This window comes from Geotrypetes seraphini, chromosome 1 (assembly GCF_902459505.1).
Source record: "Geotrypetes seraphini chromosome 1, aGeoSer1.1, whole genome shotgun sequence".
NCBI classification, from domain to species: Eukaryota; Metazoa; Chordata; class Amphibia; order Gymnophiona; family Dermophiidae; genus Geotrypetes; species Geotrypetes seraphini.
This window is the reverse complement of record NC_047084.1, coordinates 541344387-541367057: the sequence shown is the minus strand read 5'-3', so window position 1 is coordinate 541367057 and position 22671 is coordinate 541344387. Positions and strand designations below refer to the sequence as shown.

Below are 22671 nucleotides of genomic sequence, written 5' to 3'. Positions count from 1 at the left end.
CAAACATAAAATCAGATTTCACCCATTCATGTCTATGGAAAAAATGTAAAAAGCTGCCATTCTCACAGTAATTCAAAAACGGCTTGACCGCTTTGAACGAAACTTGGTATGCCGATCCCTCACTACCTGGGGTGATATGTTCTGGGGGTCTCTCGGCCCACCTGCACACGTGGGCGGAGCTACAAACATAAAATCAGATTTCACCCATTCATGTCAATGGAAAAAATGTAAACAGCTGCCATTCTCTCAGTAATTCCAACTACCTGGGGTGATATGTTCTGGGGGTCTCGCGGCCCACCTGCACACGTGGACGGAGCTACAAACAGAACATCAGATTTCACCCATTCATGTCAATGGAAAAAATGTAAAAAGCTGCCATTCTCACAGTAATTCAAAAATGGCTTGACCGATTTGAACTAAACTTGGTATGCAGATCCCTCACTACCTGGGGTGATATGTTCTGGGGGTCTCGCGGCCCACCTGCACACGTGGGCGGAGCTACAAACAGAAAATCAGATTTCACCCATTCATGTCAATGGAAAAAAGTAAAAAGCTGCCATTCTCACAGTAATTCAAAAAAGGCTTGACCGATTTGAACGAAACTTGGTATGCAGATCCCTCACTACCTGGGGTGATATGTTCTGGGGGTCTTGCGGCCACCTGCACAAGTGGGCGGAGCTACAAGCAGAAACTCAGATTTCACCCATTCATGTCAATGGAAATAATGTAAAAAGCTGCCATTCTCACAGTAATTCAAAAACGGCTTGACCGATTTGAACGAAACTTGGTATGCAGATCCCTCACTACCTGGGGTGATATGTTCTGGGGGTCTCGCGGCCCACCTGCACACGTGGGCGGAGCTACAAACAGAAAATCAGATTTCACCCATTCATGTCAATGGAAAAAATGTAAAAAGCTGCCATTCTCATATTAATTCAAAAACGGCTTGATCGATTTGAACGAAACTTGGTTTGCAGATCCCTCACTACCTGGGGTGATATGTTCTGGGGGTCTCGCGGCCCACAACTCTATGTTGCTTGCTCAAGGGTGGGTTCACCCAAGATTTTATATGTTCTTGCTCCTGGAGGTGAAACTAAAAATGTTGTTTATAATCAAGTTTTGCGTTAGTTGTATTGTATTCATTTTGTCAAATATTTCACATTATAATTTGAATATATGCGTGTGTGTGTATGTATGTATGTTCCAGCATAACTCTTCAATGCATGGACAGATTTCAACCAAACTTGACATACACATTACTTACTATCTGAGGACAAACACTGTGGGGGTGGGAAGGGGGGGATATGTAAAAATGATTGAAAATGACAGATTTTAGTATCTACCCCATAGTGTTTTCGGGCTCACAGATGAATACTCAGCATAACTCTGAAACGCATGGAGAGATTTCAACCAAACTTGGTAAACATATGACTTACTATCTGGGGAAAAATATTGTGCAGGTGGGATGGGGTAAAATACTGTGGGGGTGGGAAGGGGGTGATATGTTAAGATTATCAAAAGCGACAGATATTAATGTGCAACCCATAGTTTTCGGGCTCGCAGAGATGAATACCGACACTCCCAATGCTGTTTAAGTCTAAGTTCAGCTCCATAGAGAGGGACATTCCTTTGGGACATGTGGAGGGTAGGGGTTTGGGACATGGGGGTGGGGCATATGGGACATGTGGGGGGGGGGGGGTAACGTGGGGGGTGGGACATGTGGGACATAGGGGGTGGGACATGTAGGGGGTTGGACATTTTGGGATAAATAAATATCCGGGCAACGCCGGGTAATCAGCTAGTTGTGTATACAAAGATGACCAATAATTTATAAAGGATTTGATGTTCTAATTTTAACCAGTACAAAGATATATAGCATTCTGTCACATGATCACTTTTTCTTAATCGAAATAGAGTTCAAACAATCGCGTTCTCATTCAAACATTCTCATTCGAACAATGCCTTCTCATTCTTTTAATGCTGATAATATAAAGCCACTAACTTAGTACTAGAACTTCAACTCCAAAGTGAAGGTTCTAGTGTTTTATCACAATGCTAGAACCCAATCATACTTTCAATAGAGCTCTGCATGAACCGTTAAAGCAAATGGCTACACATACTAAGAATTTTTTCTATGGACCTTCAGAACGCAGCCGGGCACAGCATACTTCCGATTGCTATCGTCTCCGTCGGTCCAAATTTTATTGAATTTTATTATTGCTTTTTATATAGATATCAGTGTTTAGATTTTTCTTATAATTCTTATTTGAAACTTATTTATAAAATAGCCACCACTTAGCTTTATAGTGGGTTATTTGCCTTCGATTACACCACCTCTCCCGACATGCATGTTTCACTGTAAACTTTCTTCAGGGTGGAGGGGAACTATAATTATGCAAAATGTAGCTTTCTTTTAAAACCATTTACTTTCAAAGCTTCTATCCAGCATGAAGTTTTCTAAATACACATAAAACAAAGATTATAATTCATCTGCTACTGCTCAAATAACAAGCACTTACCAATTGAAGGAGCCTGTGTCTGTTGTACAACATGGCTGCAGTTTGTAATTACTGCCTTTTAACACAGCTAATCCAGCGCTTTAACAGTGCGTGCAAAGTCAAAGCCAGCACCAATAGAATTCTAAGATTTCATCTCAGTTGATCCTGCGCTACAGCTGGCAAAACAGCGTCGGAATCCTAGCAACAAGCGTCGTACAGAACTCCAGAGTATTGCTTGTGTATACAGTCTCACCTTGTAAGGATTCAACACAGCTCGATCAAAACATATTTTGTTATATAATAGAGAGCCATTCAATTTCTTCATTCAGCCCTCCAGGAGCTAGCGATTTGAGCCTGAATATCCATTTCTGTTCTTTTATGGCTAAAGCTTTTTGGATATTCACACAGCTGATCCAGGATTCCACACAGCGCAATTCAATTTCATCTATCTGTTTGTACTTAAAATTATTTAGATATCCAAAAAGCTTTAGCTGGGTAGGTCTTAATATGTTTTTAAAAGCAGACTTTCAACTAAACTTGCAAAACTGCAAATATTGGCTAGCATGCACTGCTTGAGGCAGATCACTCCTAGAACAAAAGAACATAAGAATTGCCGCTGCTGGGTCAGACCAATGGTCCATCGTGCCAGCAGTCTGCTCCTGCAGCGGCCCCTAGGTCAAAGACCAGTGCCCTAACTGAGTCTAGCCTTACCTGCGTACGTTTCGGTTCAGCAGGAACTTGTCTAACTTTGTCTTGAATCCTTGGAGGGTGTTTTCCACTGTAACAGCCTCTAGAAGAGCGTTCCAGTTTTCCACCACTCTCTGGGTGAAGAAGAACTTCCTTACATTTGTACGGAATCTATCCCCTTTTAACTTTAGAGAATGCCCTCTCGTTCTCCCTACCTTAGAGAGGGTGAATAACCTGTCTTTATCTACTAAGTCTATTCCCTTTATTATCTTGAACGTTTTGATCATGTCCTCTCTCAGTCTCCTCTTTTCAAGGGAAAAGAGGCCCAGTTTCTCTAATCCTCACTGTACGGCAACTCCTCCAGCCCCTTAACCATTTTAGTCGCTCTTCTCTGGACCCTTTTGAGTAGTATTGTGTCCTTCATGTACGGCGACCAGTGCTGGATGCAGTATTCCAGGTGAGGGTGTACCATTGCCCGGTACAGCGGCATGATAACCTTCTTCAATCTGTTCATGATCCCCTTCTTAATCATTCCTAGCATTCCGTTCGCCCTTTTTGCTGTTGCTGCGCATTGTGCGGACGGCTTCATCGACTTGTCGACCAGTACTCCCAAGTCTCTTTCCTGAGGAGTCTCTCCAAGTACTGCACTGGACATCTGCTGCATTCAACTTTGGATGGGAAGCCTGTGTAGATGGGTTTCACACCCAGGAGAAATGGTTGTCTCAGGAAGCAGACCTTCACATCAACCTTCTGTAGCTCAGGGCTATATGGTACACTCTAAAGGCTTTCGGAGATTGACTGCAGAACCAAATTATACTCATTCAAACAGACAATCAGGTTGCAATATTTTATGTGAACAAGCAGGGAAGGTGGGTTATGGGCTTTTACCTTTGTGTCAAGAGGCAGTGGGGATGTGGCACTGGGCTCTCCTTTATAGGATGGTCCTAAGAGTCACAGGAAGGAAAACAGCCTAGCAGACAGAATGAGCAGGGTTTTGCACTCAACATGGGTGTTGCATGCAAGATTTTCCGAGAGTGGGCACCCAATCAGTAGATCTTTTTGCCACTCACCTCAACACAAAGTCGCCTAGTTGTGTTCCATGCTCAGCTAACATTGCAGACTAGCGTCAGATAACTTCCTCCTCCATTGGAGGATGGATCTTCTGTATGCATATCCTCCAGTTCCTCTCATAGAGAAGACTTTACTGGAACTCAAGGAAAATCAAAGGACCATGCCCCTAATCACCCCTTATTATCTGAGAAAGATCTGGTTCCCGCTTCTGCTGGAATTGTCTTCTGAAGAACCCTGGAGGTTGGATTGTTTTCTAATCCTCAACGCAGAACTAGGTATCCCTTCTGCACCCCAGCCTCCAGACTTTGGCCCTCAAAAACTGGATTTTGAGAGCATAGAATTTGCTTTTCTAGGCCTGCCTGAGGGTGTCTCCAGAATCTTGTTTGCTTCCAGGAAAGACTGCTAAGAAGTGCTACACTTTTAAGTGGAGGAGGTTTGCTGTCTAGTGCAGTGTCTCGCAAACTTTCCGGCCGGCAGCACACTAAATCCAGTGCCCTAGCCAGAAGGCACCCAGAAGTGTGCGGACGTTGAAGTGATGATGTCATTAGCATGCGTGATGTCATCACATCAACGTCCACGCATGTGCGGAGGCCCATCTGGTAGCGAGCCGCTTCAATGGAGGGATCTGGGAGATGCAGGGAGAGGAGGAGAGATGCCGACCAGGAGGAGAGTCATCTGCGCCAACTGACTTCCTACAGGAGAGGCATGTCCTGTAGGCAGTCAGCCAGCATGGACGACTCTCCTCCTCGCCAGTGGGTCACAGTACACCTGAAATCTCAGGAGGCATACTGGTGTGCTGCGACACATTAAGTTTAAGTTAAGTTTAAGTTAAGTTAAGTTTAAGTTTAAGTTAAGTTAAGTTTATTAGGATTTTATATACCGCCTATCAAGGTTTTCTAAGCGGTTTTACAATCAGGTACTCAAGCATTTTCCCTATCTGTCCCGGCGGGCTCACAATCTATCTAACGTACCTAGTTTGAGATACACTGGTCTAGTGTGAAAACAAGGCCCTAAATCCTTTTACTTGCCCTACACCAGGGGTGTCAAACTCAATCACATAAGGGGCCGAAATTTTAAAAAAAGGCTAAGTCGTGGGCCAAATTTTTGGGGGGAGATATTTAGGGGTCCTTTTATTAAGGTACTCTAACCAATTTAGCACACACTAAATGCGCATTTTAATTAAAAAAAACCTTAGTCTTAGCAGAAGTATAAGGTTACAACCTCTCCAACCCCACGCCGGCTCTGTGATGTAAACAAAATAAATAAAAAAGACTTTTCCTCTCTCTTTTAGGTCCTAGGCAGGCATGGGGGGTCAAATTTTGGATTAGGCAGTCTGTTCTGATTTTGTGTGTATGTGTGTGCTCTTGTTGAGGCGGGGATGGATGAAAGGATGTTGTGCATTATTATTCAATAATATAACTGCAGGGGCCTGGTAGCAAGGGAGTAAGGATGGGGATGAGGGCAGAGAAGGATGAGAAGCATGCAGGCAGGTGGGTGTTGAAATACCGTAATAAAAACTTTTGCATGAATGCATGAGGCCTCCTGGACACCATTGTAATAAATGAATAGAAAATGGATTGTGGGCCTCCTTGATCTCTCTCCTTCCCTTTAGGAAACCCCCCAAATACCTTTCCTCAGCTGCAGGTCTGCTAGGGACCTGACTCTGTAGGTTCACGCAGCCTGCAGAGGATCGCTGGTCGGCAGTAGCGATCCTTACAGGCTGCCGTAGCCTCAGCTGCACGTTCCCTCTGGCTCAGACCCGCCTGCAGTCCCGTACGTCAGAGGGGCAGGACTGCACTAGAGGGAACGTGCAGCTGAAGCTACAGCGGCCTGCAAGGATCGCTACTGCCGACCAGCGATCCTCTGAAGGCCGCGTGAACCTACAAATGATGTGGCACTTTTACCGGCGGGCCAGCTTTTACCGGCGGGCCAGCATGCCAAATTTCAGTACCCCGTGGGCCAGATTTGGCCCGCGGGCCTAAGTTTGACATGTCTGCCCTACACAAAAAACTGCTTGAATATCTGCTGAAACTCTGAGTCTGGTCACTTAGTAACATGGTAAAGATAGCATATAAAGACCTGAACAGTCCATCCAGTCTGCCCATTTTTTACATCCATTATAAATTCATGATTAAATCAAATTGTCTCTCTTTCTTTTATATTTCTGGGCCATAGATCATAAAATCCACCTGATTCCAGCTATTGGAGTTTCCATTGAAGCTAACTCCAGCCCATCTAACCATCTCGTTGTTTGCAGATACATACCGTAAACTAAAGTCTACCCAGCAATGTCCTCATGTTCCGCTACTGGAGTTCCCATCAATGTCCTCCCTAACCCATCCTGTGCCGACTTGCCATATACAGGACACAGATTGTGCAAATCTGCCCAGCCTTGCCTTAGTTCTTCAATATATACCATTCATTTTCTAATTAGAGATCTGTGTTTGTCATGCTTTTTTGAATTCCATCACCGCTTTCCTTTCCATCATCTCCCTCAGGAGGGCATTCAAGGCATCCACCACCCTCTCCATAGTAACATAGTAAATGACAGCAGATAAAGACCCAAATGGTCCATCCAGTCTGCCCAACCATATATGCTCCATAAATTAATCTTTTAATTTAAATGGTCCTTTTTCTTAGATATTTCTGGGCCTTAAACCCAGAGCCCTGCCCGGTAGTGTGCTTAGGTTCTATCTACTGGAGTCTCCGTCAGAGCTCACTCCAGCCCATCTAACATTACTCCTAAGTCTACCTCCCCACACCCTCAATTTATGCAGTCATTTATTCTGCTAATTAGGCATGGTACTTATTGTTTATTGTAAGCTTCTATACCGCTACTAATGATTAGGGAGTCAGTTCAGAGCAGTTCACATGAGCTTCTGTAATGGTGTTACAATATAGAATTAGGATGTTTCTGTGATGGTTTTCTTCATATGAGCTTTTGTACTTTATCATATCTTTAGCATTCTAAGTATATTTTATATTACATATATAATAGAAAAATACTAAAAAATTTACAAAACTACAGTAAAATGTCATGTAGATATTGACAAGATTCAGCCACTGTTCATATGTTATCCCTTTAAAGTTATGCTGGCATATTTAGGCCCTGATTCTACAAAGTGCGTCCCGATTTTAGACAGCAGTAGGCGTCCTACAGCTGTCTAATCAGCCAATCGGGATGCCTAGAGCCTGGGCTAATCAGGCCTTAGATTAAGTGGGGATGGGCAGACCCGCTATGCCTAAGGCCTGATTGGTCCAGGCTTCTAGAGCCTGGGCCAATCAGGCCTTAGGCTTCGGAGGGATGGGCCGGGAAGGGGCGGACCCGCCTCATTTCGACGAGACGGGCCTGCCGGCTGGACGGGCAAGTCCTGTCTGGCCAACAAGGAAAGGTTAGTTTGGTGGGGGGGAGGTTTGAGGGCTGTTAGCGCGGGGGGGTGGGGTGCGGAGGGGGTCTTCTGGCACCCTCCTGCCGGTGATCGGTAGTGTCGGGGGGGGGGGGGGGGGTGCGTCTTGCGGCAGGAGGGATTGGGCACCCTCCTGCCAGCGATCGGTAGTGTCGGGGGGGGCGGTCGGTAGTGTCGGGGGGGGGGGCATCTTCTGGCAGGAGGGTTTGGGCACCCTCCTGCCAGCAATTGGACAGGCGGTCGCGGCCCGCTATACTTATAGCGGCAGAGAGATCCCTTGCCACGATAAGTGTAGCGGGCCGTGTCTAATCTAACCCGATTCTCTAACCAGCGTCTGTACCATGAACGCCGGTTACAGAATCGGGGTTTAGTGTAGGCCTGATTTTTAATAGGACACCTCTTCTGGGCGTCCTATACAGAATCAGGGCCTTAGTGTTTAAACTAAAAACACAAGTAGGCTGAAAATCTGTAAAAAGATGTATGGATAAATTATTCATATATTGCTAGGTGCACTTTTATTTTTTCCTTTGGTATTTACTTCTTGGTCCTTGGAGTATTGTGAATATTCAAATGTAAGTCCTTGGTAGTTTGGCATCAGCTACTTGATGAAACCATATTTGTCTGTATTATATCTTACTGTCTATGCTAGCTGACCAGAATTTGTTTTTTGTTCTTATTTCTAGGAAAAGAGACAGAAAAAGCCAAAGATCGCTATGATAAAGCCACTATGAAACTTCACATGCTTCATAATCAATATGTATTGGCACTGAAAGGGGCACAATTGCACCAACATCAGTATTATGACACAACCCTCCCTTTCTTACTTGATTCTCTACAGAAGATGCAGGAAGAGATGATACAAGCACTGTAAGATGTACTTTATAATGTCTTTATTTTATTTTCTTCTTCTGCTGTTATATACCTTAAATTATTTGGGCCCTTTTTCATTTGGGGCTTCTTCTGTTGCATTTTTACTGATATACTGTGATTAAATAAAACTAGCCAAAACCAAATGAATTCTTGATAAAATAAGGGAAAAGTCTCACATTAGGAATAGTTTACTATTATTCCGTAACATTACTAGATGTATGTACATAAGAACAGAAATGGATTTTTAACCTAAAGACAGAAGAACCAGAAGGTTTTAATGCTAAGATGGAATGGCAGTATTTCTGTTGACAAAATTGGTTGGGTTTCTTTTCATTCATCTGATTTGCTAGCATATGGATCTGATATCACGCACCATTGTCATAATGACAAAGAAGGAGAGTGACCATGTTAACTAAAGGTTTGAGCAATGTGCCGGAACTAGTAAGTGATCGTGGGAATTTAGAGCAGGCTTTTCAAGGTCATGGATTGAAATTTGGATATAAACTGACTACCTGTGTTGTTTTCTACACACAATCAACTGGGTCACTTTAGCGCTGAAGCAGCTTGAGAAGTGAAAAGCTTGGCCATCATCGGCGGGTGGGATCGTTTTTATTCTTTTGAAGACAGTATATGTTCTGTTTCTAGAATTATTTTTATATGTGAATAATTAAAACTGTTGGTGATCCCAGCTTATAGAGCTTTAAAGATGTGAACTGTAGATGACTTTGATTTATAAAACTGTAAAAATGTGGAGTAAGGAAACTTACTAGAAAATTTTATCAACTATAAAAACACTTACTGTAGTAACTTTTGCATAGTTATAAACACGTGAAGTGAATTAACTATTTGAGAATTCCATTTGATTTATTTGGGTAAGAGGTTTTTATGCCTATGAGGTAGCACCTTTTAAGTCTGTGAGGATGTTTGTCCCAGAATGTGCTCTGAAGCTTTTCCTCCTATCCTAAATTTAGACCTAGGTTTAACTTCAACTAGCTCTATTTTTCATCAGTGTGGGAGAATTGTATAGATATTAGTTTTGGTGGTCCCACTTGTTTCTATTTTCTGTTTGCTCCCAGAATTCAGGGAATCATATTAATTAGGTCTCAGATGGGTTGATCTCAAATGTACCAGTCCTCCCCTGCCACTTCCACGTAGCCTTCCCTGACAGACTACAGTGTTCTCCCGCAAATTCGCGGTTCGTGAATCGCGGACTGCTCCAACCACCTCCAGCTGCCCTCTCCTACCTACCCTGCCTTTTGACAGGCTTTTTGAAATTTGCAGGGATTCCTGGAATGGAACCCCCGTGAATTTCAGGGGAGTACTGTACAACTATCCACAACACAACTATCCACAGCAGGTCATCAATATACTCAATCTAACTCAGGGATCTCAAAGTCCCTCCTTGAGGGCTGCAATCCAGTCGAGTTTTCAAGATTTCCCCAATGAACATGCATGAGATCTGTGTGCGTGCACTGCTTTCAATGCATATTCATTGGGGAAATCCTGAAAACCCGACTGGATTGCGGCCCTCAAGGAGGGACTTTGAGATCCCTGATCTAACTGTACTAAGGGAGCAAGAGGAACCCTTGCATGTAGATCAGTTTTTTGTCTCTGCTTGGGGATTGTGCATTTAAATGCTCAATAATAATGCAGAGAGTTCAAACCAAATAGAAATTATGATTCACTCTCAACTCCTCAGAGAACAGTGACGTGGTCAGTACAGGTCAACTGATTGTGATGAAGCTGGTTCCTATGTAGGGAGATTCTTCAATTGAATGCTTAATTAGATGTTGTCTAAATGTTTGAGTCTGGCTCTTTAAAATTTTTTGAGGAGAGTCCGTATTAAATTAAACATCTTCTGTTATGTGCAAGATGGATACTTACTCTCTTTTGGAAAATGACACGTTCACCCGCAAAACTGTCACTAGAGAAACTGATGATGAATTTGAAAGATAAATTGAACCTGTTAAGTATTTGGCATCCCATGGACAGATTCCTAAAGCATATAATTTATTTTTATTTCTTATTTGCTTTCTTATGTTTATGTAAAATGTTTTTTTATACCTGCCCTTATTGATATTATTCTATGTACTGTATAATTGATATATGGTATTGCTTTTGTGTACTTACTATTCATTTCATATGATCTAGTGTATTACTATTTTTAATCTCTGATCAATATATTTTTCAAAATATGTGAAAATTGTTCTGGTTATTGTTAGTTGAATAAAATCTTTGAAACAAACAATAAAAACTTAAATGGAAAAAATATTGATATTGTTCACCTTCCTTCCATACTGAGGATTTACATTAATGGTACATAAAAGTAATGGCACTCAGTAAAGTATACCCTACTTTCCCTGGGGGGGGGGAAGGTATCTCCAGAGCCTCAAAAATTCCATAGCTGCTCACAGAATGTGTGCAGCATTATTGCCCATGCTTAAGAAGCATACCTTCCCTCTGTGCCATTAGATTGACGCCTAAACTTGACTGAGACAGAATTAAGCTCAGCATTAAAGAAACAAATGTTAAATGTTATAAATAGCTCAGTTAAAAGAAGAAAAGGAAGTCTCTCTCTCTCTCTTTAAAAACAAAACAAAAAACCCTAAAAACCAGGGTCATACTGTCAATTTAAATTACTGCAACAAACAAGGGGAAGCTGGATAAAGGAAAACCAAAACAAAAAAAATCAAATCAGAGGGGTATATCCCTGAATAACAACCTTATTTATTAAAAACACCACAATGTTTTAAGACCCTTGAAGCAGGCTCGCTAGAGCCGAAACAAAGAACCTTGTCTGGTCTTGTTGATGTAAACCAATAATGACTTTTTTGAACTAAATTGCTTCGCCGCCTTGAGCATTTCTTCAGACCTACCCAGGGCTAGACACGATAGGCTTATACCTACTTCTTTCTCATTTGTTTCCATACTCCTTGGGATTTGTCTCCAGTTTTTTTGCCTAGATTGTCAAAGGAAGAGGGGGAAGGAGATGAGTTCTCAAATATAAACCCTTGGAAGAGTGTGTGTGTATTGGTAATAATTTTTTTTTTCCATTATAGGAGAGGAATCCTTGAAGAGTATATTCAGATAACTAGTCTTGTGTCAGAAGAATTAGTTAATGTGCATAAGGAGATTCAGGCATCTGTTGAGCAGATAGATTCAGCCACAGAGTACACCGACTTCACCGACACTCACAGGTAAGGTGTATGGTTTCTGTTCCTGTGCAAAAATTTGTTGTATCATTGAGTTAGACTGTCAGTATGCATTCAGTCAAACAGAATATTTCCAGCTAGAAATTAAGGGGCCCTTCTACTAAGCTGTGTTAAGAAATGAGCTTTGCACATCCTTTTACATCCTTTCCCGTGTGCTCAGCCCAGTTCTAGCACAGCCTTCAAAAAGGGCTTTTTTTTTCTGTTTCTTGAATGGCCATCGCCACTGTTAACATTAGCATGCACCCATTTACAAAAAATGAATGCGGAAGCACTTAGGGCCTGATTCTGTATTGGATGCTGATCTCGGCAGCCGCCTAAGAAGTGGCCGAGAATCGTGTGTCAATCATGCACCGGCATCTCATACAGAATCGCATCTAAGTTGGCACTCGGATGGCTTCCTTCCCGATTCTTTAACCAGCACTGGTTAGCGAATCGCACCTGATCACAAAGAGAGATGGCTGAAATGTAGGCTGGAAAACCCTAGCCTATATTTCAGCCACCTATCCTTGTTGAAGGGGGATCCTGAAACTAGACCATCACTTGCCATGAGCTGATCGTGACACTGGAAACCCCAATCAGCTGAGCTAGCAGGACTCCCAGAAGCTATGACTTCGGGGGGTCCTGCCGACTTGGCTGATTGGGGGAAATTTTCCTGCCGCAATCAGCTCAGTTGGCTGCATTGGGAGAGAACACCCTCGACACTGGCAGGAGGAATGCCCACTCCCTTCTGCGTGACATCCCCAACACCCCTCCCCTGAGATCAGCAAGAGGGATGCCCATTCCCTCCTGCCGCTGGGCCCCCTCGATTCCCCGACACCATCCTGAACACCTGACACCAGTGTTCCCTCTAAGCGGGCGGGTGTTGTGAGCAAACTTTTTTCACTGTGAGCTAAAAATATCGGGCGCCAGCAAGTTATGAGCCAAATAAATATGTTGTCAAAGTTGCTGATACATGAGGACGAGGTATTCAAAGGAATTTTAGGCCTACACGCTAAATTAAATAACGTTAAATAATATTTTTAAGAACACAGAAATTGTAGGGATGAAATGATATCTTAATAAATGTTTTACAACAAATGTAGTTATGTCTGTTACATCCATATGTGTAAACTGTAAATTAAAAACAGTCCAGAAGACAATACGTTTGATGCTTTCAATTTCTAGACCAGTGTTTTTCAACCTTTTTTGGGCAAAGGCACACTTGTTTCATGAAAAAAATCACGAGGCACACCACCATTAGAAAATGTTAAAAAATTTAACTCTCTGCCTATATTGACTATATATAAAGTAATTCTCTTGAATAGGAATCAAATAAACACAAAGAAAGTATTTTATAATTACTTTATTATGAAATAAAAATTATAAAATACTTTATTCAGTGCGAAACCTGGGCCTGTTTGGCTGAACACAAAGCTGATATTCTGGCTGGAATGGAAGAAAGACACACACGTAGCTCTTCGTCAACAGCTCTCAGTCTCTCTCTGTATTTGGTTTTTATAGCATACAAAAATAGACAAATATACCCTCCATCCTTTTTATTAAACCACAATAGCAGTTTTTAGTGCAGGGAGCTGCGCTGAATGCCCAGCACTGCTCTTGACGCTCATAGGCTCCCTGCGCTAAAAACCACTATTGCGGTTTAGTAAAAGGGGACCATATTGTAAAATATAGACAGCAGATATAAATTCAGAACTGTGCATAGTAAGTGAAGGGAAGTTTTCATCTCTGGGAATTTACCCAGTTAACTATTAAGTTATTTGGGCAAATTCCTTTGAAAACTGTGGTAATACTGCCTCCACTTTGCTAAATTTAAAATAAAATCATTTTTCCTACCTTGTCTGGTGATTTCTGGTTGCACTTTCTTCTTCTGACTGTGCATCCAATCTTTCTTCCCTTCTATCAGCCTGTATGCTTTCTCTCCTCCACACCTCATTCCCTCCCCCAACTTTTTCTTCCTCTCTCCCTGACCTTTCTTTCTTTTTTTCTGTTTCTCTTCTTTCCTTCTGTTTCCCTGCCTGCCCCCTTTCTTTCTTTCTCCCAGCCTCCTGTCCAGCAGTAACTCTCTTCCCTTCCTCCCCTCCCAGCAGCATCTCTCCGTCTCCCTCTCCAGTAGAAGCTGTCCCTTTTTTTTCCTAGCCCAGCAGCTTCCCAGATTCCTTTCCCTCCTCCCCTCCCAGAAGCATCTCTCCTTCTTCTCCTTATCCAGTAGCAGCTGTCCCTTTTTTTCCTGGCCCAGCAGCTTCCCAGATTCCTTTCCCTCCTCCCCTCCCAGAAGCATCTCTCCGTCTCCTTCTCCCTCTCCAGTAGCAGCTGTCCCTTTTTTTCCTAGCCCAGCAGCTTCCCAGATTCCTTTCCCTCCTCCCCTCCCAGAAGCATCTCTCCTTCTTCTCCTTATCCAGTAGCAGCTGTCCCTTTTTTTCCTTGCCCAGCAGCTTCCCAGATTCCTTTCCCTCCTCCCCTCCCAGAAGCATCTCTCCTTCTTCTCCCTCTCCAGTAGCAGCTGTCCTTTTTTTTCCTGGCCCAGCAGCTTCCCAGATTCCTTTCCCTCCTCCCCTCCCAGATGCATCTCTCCTTCTCCTTCTCCCTCTCCAGTAGCAGCTGTCCCTTTTTTTTCCTGGCCCAGCAGCTTCCCAGATTCCTTTCCCTCCTCCCCTCCCAGAAGCATCTCTCCTTCTCCCTTTCCAGTAGCAGCTGTCCCTTTTTTCCCCTGCCCAGCAGCTTCCCAGACTGATAGTGGTTTTCTCCCCTCCCAGCAGCTCTTCTTACTTCCCAGCGCAGCGATTCACGAAGGCAGCCTCGGGTCCTTTGTTGTGTCGCGCCGCCTCTGAGGAAAGAGGAAGTTGCATCATCAGAGGCAGCCGCGACTCAGCAAAAGCCCCGAGGCTGCCTTCGTGAATCGCTGCGCTGGGAAGTAAAGGAGAGCTGCAGAGAGGGGAGAAAGCCACTGTCGGAGGCTCCCCAAGATCTCTCCGGCCCAGCGCACGCTTCCGATGCTGATCTTGCAGAAGTTCAAATGAGTCAATCTTGCCGGTCCTGCGCTGTGACGAGAAACTTGTGCGCTGCGACCTAATATTTTGTGCGCCAGCGCACGCCAGCGCAGCTTAGCGGGAACACTGCCTGACACCCCATCTCAGACACCCAACACTCCACCCCAACACCACATTCAGACACCCCTGATACCCCCTCCCAACCCCGTACCATAAAAAGCGATCTGGCAGGAGGGAGGCCCACTCCTTCCAGCAGGCCACCTCTTCAAAATGGCAAACCTTCCCCTTTCCAGTGCATCCTGGGATGGACTGGGTGGGGCCTATGGCCCTGATTAGCCCAGGTGCTTAAGGCCCTTCCCATAGGGGAGGGGCCATAGGTGCCTGAGCCAATCAAGCCCTTAGATCCCTTCTCGATGCATTCTCAGATACACTGGGAGGAGCCTAAGACCCTGATTGGTCCATTCGCCTAAGGCCCCTCCCATGTTATGGATGCATTAAGTTGTTACCCAGTAATGTTGGCTCACTAGTTATTTAGTGCATCAATGTCCATTCTCTGCCCCTGACACACCACCTCCCAAAATAGCACAAAAAATTAGCATATGCTTAGTGAAAGCAGTTGACAAAACTAATGTGGAAATCTTTAGCTTTTCTTGTGTTAGGTGTGAATTAGTGCCCAATAGAGATTGACACAGTGACTGAACACCGCAGCAAACCACAGTGGACAGGAAAGAAATTGGGCCTTCTATCAATGGAACAGGAACAAAGCCTTATACCACTCCGTGAGAGTGGTAAAAGTCTTGCTCCCTAGGTTTAAAAAAAAAAATTGCATCCAGGTTGTCATCTCGGTGAGTCCAGCAGCTCCCCTCCCCCCTCACCATGCGAGTCAGCACACCTAAACATTCCTCTTCAACTCCCCTCTCAGAATGCAGCTGTTTTACCTTTAGCCTCAGCTGCCACGGAGAACAGTCTTCAAAGGCCTGCACTGAGGCCTTCCTTCTGCTGAGTCCCTCGCTGATGTAACTTCTGGAGCTGGAAGAAAAGGAAAGAGATGTTGGACCTGCAGGGAGGGGGAAAGAGAAGATGCTGAACCAAGGGGGTGAAAGAAGTGAAATATTGAACACAGCAAAAGGAGGGAGGAAAGAGAATGAAAGACTTTTTGGTATAAGAGAGTAAAAGAGGGGAGAAGCTGGATACACTGGCAAGTGTGTTATGAAAAGATAGAAGAAACAGAAACCAGAACCTGAGATTAACATATATTTGAAAAATAAAATGACCAGACAACAAAAGGTAGAAAAAAAACTTTTATTTTCTATTTTGTGATTAGAATATATCAGATTTGAAACGTGTATCCTGCCAGAACTGGTATTAAATATAGCTGGGGACCACAAAGCCCACTAATAGGCTATGCCTTCTTCAGCTTCCAGGGAGCAGTTGCCCTAGTTGCATTACCCTAACACTATTCCTGCCATGTATGACTGTGGTATTGTTAGCATGATTTTTCTATGTAGCATTCTGTAATAATTTGGCTTGTTCAGTTTTCTCGATAGTGGAAGGGATATTTATTTATAATATTTATTTGTTACATTTCTAACCTGCTTATAACTAAGCAGTTTCCATAATATACATACATAGTTATCAAATAGCATACAAATCCTGTGCTTTCTTAAAATATTTTTCTTAGTTAAAAGCTTCCATAAACAATGTAGTTTTCAAAATATTTATAAATTTTGAAATATCAAATAGAGATCTCACAGGTCTTGTCAATTTGCTCCATAGAATGGCTCCTGCAGCAGAGATCACAGAAGCTCTCATATTTTCATAGTGCATGTGTTCAAAACCATTAATTGACAAAAGCATCTTCCCTTCAGACCTTAACACTTTAGGAGGCTGGTAGAGTGATTTCACTTGTGTTAAATACTAAGGAATCCAAAAATGGATAACCTTGAAAATCAACACAAGGACTTTGTAGATAATACGAGATTTCACTGGCAACCAATGAAGTTCCTTTAACCATGGTATTGCATGCTCAAATTTAGACCCTCCACAAATCATACGCGCTGCAGCATTCTGGATTACGGTACTTGCAGCGTCCTACTTAGAGAAGAAGAAATTCCCATGTAAAGTGCATTGCAGTAATCCAGTTTTTGAATAATAACATCTGTACCACCAACCGGAAGTCCCACTTTGACAGCATTGCTTTGAGTTTACTCAATGAATGCATCTAGAAAAATGACAATTTAATCACTGCCATTACTCGATCTCTCATACTTAATATTAAGTCTAACCAGATTCCCAAAATTTTCACCGGTCTTCGTACTGTGAATTCAATATAATTTCCACAATGCTTTGAGGCCATGAGGAATCTTCTTTCCTACCAATTAGCAATTGTGAGGGGGGGAGACAGGGGTTTTGTTGATCCTTGTTCTGTATTATATGCGATTTATAAAATGACAGTTGTACAGAATATTCTTTTTATACTTTAATAAAATAAGTTCAATATAAAATCATAACTATTCAAAGCTTGTGCAGATGGGATCAGACAGTTTGCGGGGATGTGGACTGAGCTTGCGGGGGCAGAGAGAGATTTTTTTTCCCCACGTCATTCTCTAGTGTCTAACGCAGTTTAGTAAAAAGGCCTTTTAACAATAACAATACCGTATTTTCACGCATATAACGCGCGCGTTATACCCGGTTTTTACAAACCGTGCATAACCTTGCGCGTTATACGCATGAGCGCGTTTTACAAAATTTTTTTTACATAGTTCCCCCCTGACGTCCGATTCACCCCCCCCCCCCGCAGGACCGCTCGCACCCCCACCCCGAAGGACCGCTAGCACCCCCACAGTCTCCCGACCCCCCTCCCTCATCACTTAGAAGCTCCTACCGGTGTCCTGCTGCTTCCTCTTGGCGGTCCCAGCCCTTCTGTGAGCCCTGCGTCTGCGCTGCTTCGTCTTCTGGCGGTCCCGCCCTTGAGGAAGCAGCAGGACACCGGAAGGAGCTTCTACGTGATGAGGGGGGGGTTGGGAGGCTGTGGGGGTGTGAGCGGTCCTTCAGGGTGTGGGTGCGTGCGAGCGGTCCTTCGGGGTGGGGGTGCGAGCGGTCCTGCGGGGGGGGGGGGTGAATCGGACATCAGGGGGGCATCAGTCTTTCAGGGTGGGGACAGGACTTCAAGGGGGAGAGGAGAGTCGGGGCAGGGGAAAGGAGAGTTGGGGTGGCCAGAGGAGAGTCGGGGCGGGCGAAAGGAGAGTCGGGCGGTGACGGGAGAGTCGGGGAAGCATGCGCGGTATACGGGTGCACGCGGTATATAAATTTTTTTTAACATACATGTCGGTTTCCCGCGCGCTATACCTGTGAGCGCGTTTTACACGGGTGCGAGTTATCTTCGTGAAAATACGGTAGTTAGAGAATGCTCATAGATATCAGTTTCACGACTGTGAAAAAAAAATGCTGGAAAATAAGACTTTCTTTTAGGACCAAATTGTCATTTCTGCTGCAATGATACTGAATGGAGTGCTCTGGTTCATAAACCAGATAACACTTGTGCAGGAAGTTGCTGAGGTGGGGAGTGTTCAGTATCTATGGTTTAAAAAAATAAGAAAAAAAGAATGAATGCTGAAAGAAATTATGTGCACTGCACATGCAGAAAGAAGTAAAAACATTTTCCAGAATAAAATTCAGATGCAGTTCAACAGTGAGATCAAAGCAGAGTTGCTTTCTTAATATTTTATTTACATGTAATGAACAGAATTTATTTTTTGCTAGTGTTTACTGCACAGGATTAACAAAATCGCTTTAATTGTGAAGGTTTATTGGATCTTGTCTTAAATATCATTAATTTTTTAATGTCATGTTTGCTGAATAATAAAATAAGCTCTTAAAATCCCACACAAATACAGTTTTAAAAGAATACAGCCTAACGTAATAAACCTGTAGTTAAAAAGCAGTGAACTCTGGACATGTCCAGAAATCCTCTTCTGTAATCTGCCTTGAACCGCAAGGTAATGGCAGAATAAAAATCACTAATGTAATGTAATTGTTGGGGGGAGGGGGTGCTCGTGAACAGCAGCAAAGATGGCAGCATAGAGCTTTTGCCTGCCTTTGATCCTGCTTAAATTTTTATTATCATATAATCAGATTGACTTATCTATTCTTACCAATCTTTATCTCATACATGGCTGCCTTTAAAGATTCCAAAAATGATGCCATTGCTATGCAACATCAAGGGATTAAGAGACAGAAACTGGAACCACTGTCTCCCTGCAAATTGCATTCTGAAAAATTAGAAGAAATATCACTTCAAACTACTGCAAGAATTACGGCAAATTAAAGATTTGATTATAGATAATAAGGAATCATTAGCTGACCTCAAAGGAAGATATGATTAATATCAAGCAACAATTGAGTTCCCTTCTAGGATGGAAACGGCACATGATCAGCAGCTGCATACTTAACTTGCCTTCATAAAACACCACAAACGCTTGAGTGTCACTTTGGACCTTCTAAAAGGTACTGAAAGTGCTAACATGATTCAATTTCTGGAGAAGAGGATACCTCAGTTTCTTAATCTAAAGACTACTAAGCTGCAGGAATTGGAAAGAGCTCATAGGGCTCCCTCTTTAATTCTACAGAATTCTAAATACCCTGGAGTGATAGTAGTCAAGTCACTTCGTTACCAACACACTCAGCAACTGACTGAATCTAAATCTTCTTTAAAATCTGAAGGTCACTGTTCCTTTAGTTGCAGATCTATTTAAAAGGACAAAACTCATGTAAACAATTCTTAGCAATGTGACCTTGGCTGAAGCATATTGGTGCCACATTTAACACCCCCCCTCCCCCAATGATAGAAATCGCTGTCAATAACATCACAAAACCATTTGAAGACCGAGTGCTTTACAAATCCATTTGGGACACCTAGGCTTTGTTGACATGGAAGCTACTAACAAGTTCTTTTCAACATGACTTTATTTCCAGTCATTTTGACATGGCTTTATTTACTGCCCCTCCCTACTATCCTATCTGAGATAGTATTTCTCCCCTCTTTCTCACACTGTCATTGTCTTGTACATTCACAAAACTTACCCCTATTTTAGATGCTAAGCCTCCTTGACATACTATCTTGGAGTGGGATAGTAAATTTATTAATAAACTTGAAAACTTGGAATATAATCTATGGTAAGCTATTTAAATGTTTATTATTAAATGTGCTGATTTTCCTGCGTTAAGCGTTACATATGCTGGGATATCCTCCCTGGCTCCTGTTCATTTTGAACCTAAATTTCCAGAAGGAAGGGGAGGAAGTATTTCTAGATGGGCTAAAAAGAAGGCTGGTTTGTTTTAGTCAATTTTTATATGTTGGGAAACCAAACTCTTCTGAAGATCTTAAGGAGATCTATCAGTGTTTATCAGGGGATGTCTTTCCCATGCCTTCAAGTCAAACATTTTATTACCTCACAGAACTGGCTCAGTGAGGGTCCAGAGGAAGTAGAACATTTTGAAAATTTGGAAAGACGAACTGGAAAATTGAAAAGATCAATTTCAATATTGTATACTTTTTTAAATGGGAGGGACTTTTGTAAGCATAAATTCATGCTAACATTGGGGAAAGAGATCTAAGGGAGGAGTCCAGTTAAAGAGCCTGGAAAATAGTTCAGAAGGCTTTTATGTGTGTTCTAATGAAAGAAATGCTTATAAAGTAGCTACTAGATGGTATACTCCTGATAAGTTATATGTTATGAATCAAAATGGTGCATCAGACTTTTGTTGGAGGTACTATAAGGCACTGTTTTCCATATTTGGTGAACTGTTCCATTTTGAGGCCAGTTTCAACTGCTGTGATGTTCTTGTTGTCCAGCCATGATCAGGGCACATGCCGTAAAAGTCTGCCCAGCACTGACTTTGCTTCTCAAATACTGGTGTTGCCATCTAATCAATGCTAAGCTTGTTTTGGTTCCATGCCTTGTCTCCTGATATCCTAATGCTGTAAGAAACTCATTTAGATTTGAATCATTTTCATTTATTATTTTTAACTTTTATTTTATTTTGAACAATAGTTTTTGATTTTATACAAATCACCAAAACATTGTTGCAAAGAAAGCGGAAAAAAAACCTACATCCAAACTTACATATCCAACAGCATAAAAAACATGAATACACCTGCGTATCAGTGTTATCCAACAGTAATAAACAATCATAAGCGGCACATGAAGGAGTTATACAAAAGGAGCACAGAGAATTCAGCAAAGAGAAAGGGATTGACAAGAAGAAAGTAAATCTTATAGATAATATCAGATTGCATAGGAGGATCTCTTATAGAAATCTTTAAAAAAAAATTAAAAAAAATCCCCAAAAAACATGAGCACTGACTAAGGTGTTGGGCAAATGTCGACAAGATCTAGGATAGGTTTCCAACTCTGTTTCCAGTGGTCAATCTGATTTTTTAGAACTGCTTTGAATTTTTCCTCATCAGCAATATAATGAAGCTTGGTAAGGCAATCCAACTTTGAGGGAGGGTCTGAATGTCTCCATTTGGATAAGATAGAGAGGCGGGCTGCGAATAACAAATTACTGAGAATATTATGCTGGTCCATCGGTTCAGCAGAACCAGGTGTTATAATGTTCAAGATTGTTAAAGGATAAGATTTCTCAAATCTAGCATCTGTTAGTTTAGAAATCCCACACCATAAACCAAAATCCATCAAATCAGGGGCACTCCCACCATAGATGTTTAAAATCTCCAATCTGTCTACAAAATCTCCAACAATATTCAGATTGAGAGGGATATATACGGTGAAGTTTTACTGGAGTGTAATATACATAGTGCAAAATTTTGTGCTATGGATCTTAGTGAAAAGTAGAGGTGGCTACCTGTTAAATTCAGTCAGAGGGATTCGAATAAATATCCCAAATGACCCACAAAAAGTCAGGTCCACAAGACAGGCGCTCCAATACTTTCTTCAGGAACCACCATACTACTCTTTCAAATGCTTTTTCTTGTCTAATTCAAAGAAAACCATTGGCATTAAGCATTTGACATTTAACATAGTAAATGACAGCAGATAAAGACCTGGATGGTCCATCCACTCTGCCCAACATTCACACTCCTTATAAATTTGTGGTTTAGATTGTCCTTTCTTCAATATTTCTGGTCAATAGACCATAGAAGTCTGCCCGGTAAGGTCATTAGGTTTCCACTACCGCAGTTGCCATTGAAGCTCACTCCAGATTAGTGCTGCCCGATTCAGGAAAAAATATTTTGATTTGATTCGATTTTCCTGCCCAATTGGGTGTTTTTTAAAAAAAACATCCTAGTGGTTTTATTTTATAGCCTCTTCACCTCCTTTGCCCTCTCCTACCCACACTGGTGCTGTGGTGTAAACAAAAATACTTTTCCTTTTTCTGTTAAATCCTAGCTCACATTTGCAGTCTAACACCAGCTCTGGGAAATTTGACATATTGTAATCTCAAAACAGAAAGTAAAATTATTTTTTCTACCTTTTGTTATATGGTCATTATTTAAATCAGGTTGGTCCCACGCTCTGGTTGTCTTCTGATAACGTGTTTTCCAGGGTCTCCTTCTTTCTCCGTGCTAACTATCCATCTTCCATCTCTGTCCTCCCCTTCTGTTTTCCTTCCTTCCCCCGGAGGTTTGGCATCTTTCCTTTTTTGTTTCATCCCCACAGCTGCTGCGATGGACCCCACCATCCCCAGATTCACCATCTCCTTTTCTTAACTACCCTTTCATCCTGCATCTCTCCCTCCTTCCCCACCACCCCAGGGTTCACCATCTCCCATTCTCTTCCCAACTACTCTCCTATCCAGTATCTATACCCCCCTCTACTCCATCTCTTGTGTCCAACTTCTCTCCTTCTGTTCCTTCCCTCCCTAAATCCCATTGTCCACCATCTCTCTCCCTCTCCTGTTTTTAGATCCATTATTT

At 42.5% G+C, this 22671-nt stretch overlaps 1 protein-coding gene across 2 annotated transcripts in view; it reads left to right on the top strand.

Annotated features, from left to right (window-relative positions):
- The window catches only part of FER (FER tyrosine kinase), a 304375-nt gene that overhangs the window by 59801 nt on the left and 221903 nt on the right, over positions 1–22671 (top strand). For both annotated transcript variants that reach the window (XM_033929145.1, XM_033929146.1), the window contains exons 6-7: positions 8347–8530; positions 11593–11730. In XM_033929145.1, the coding sequence (XP_033785036.1) occupies positions 8347–8530; positions 11593–11730 (322 nt within the window). The remainder of the gene's footprint in view (positions 1–8346; positions 8531–11592; positions 11731–22671) is intronic.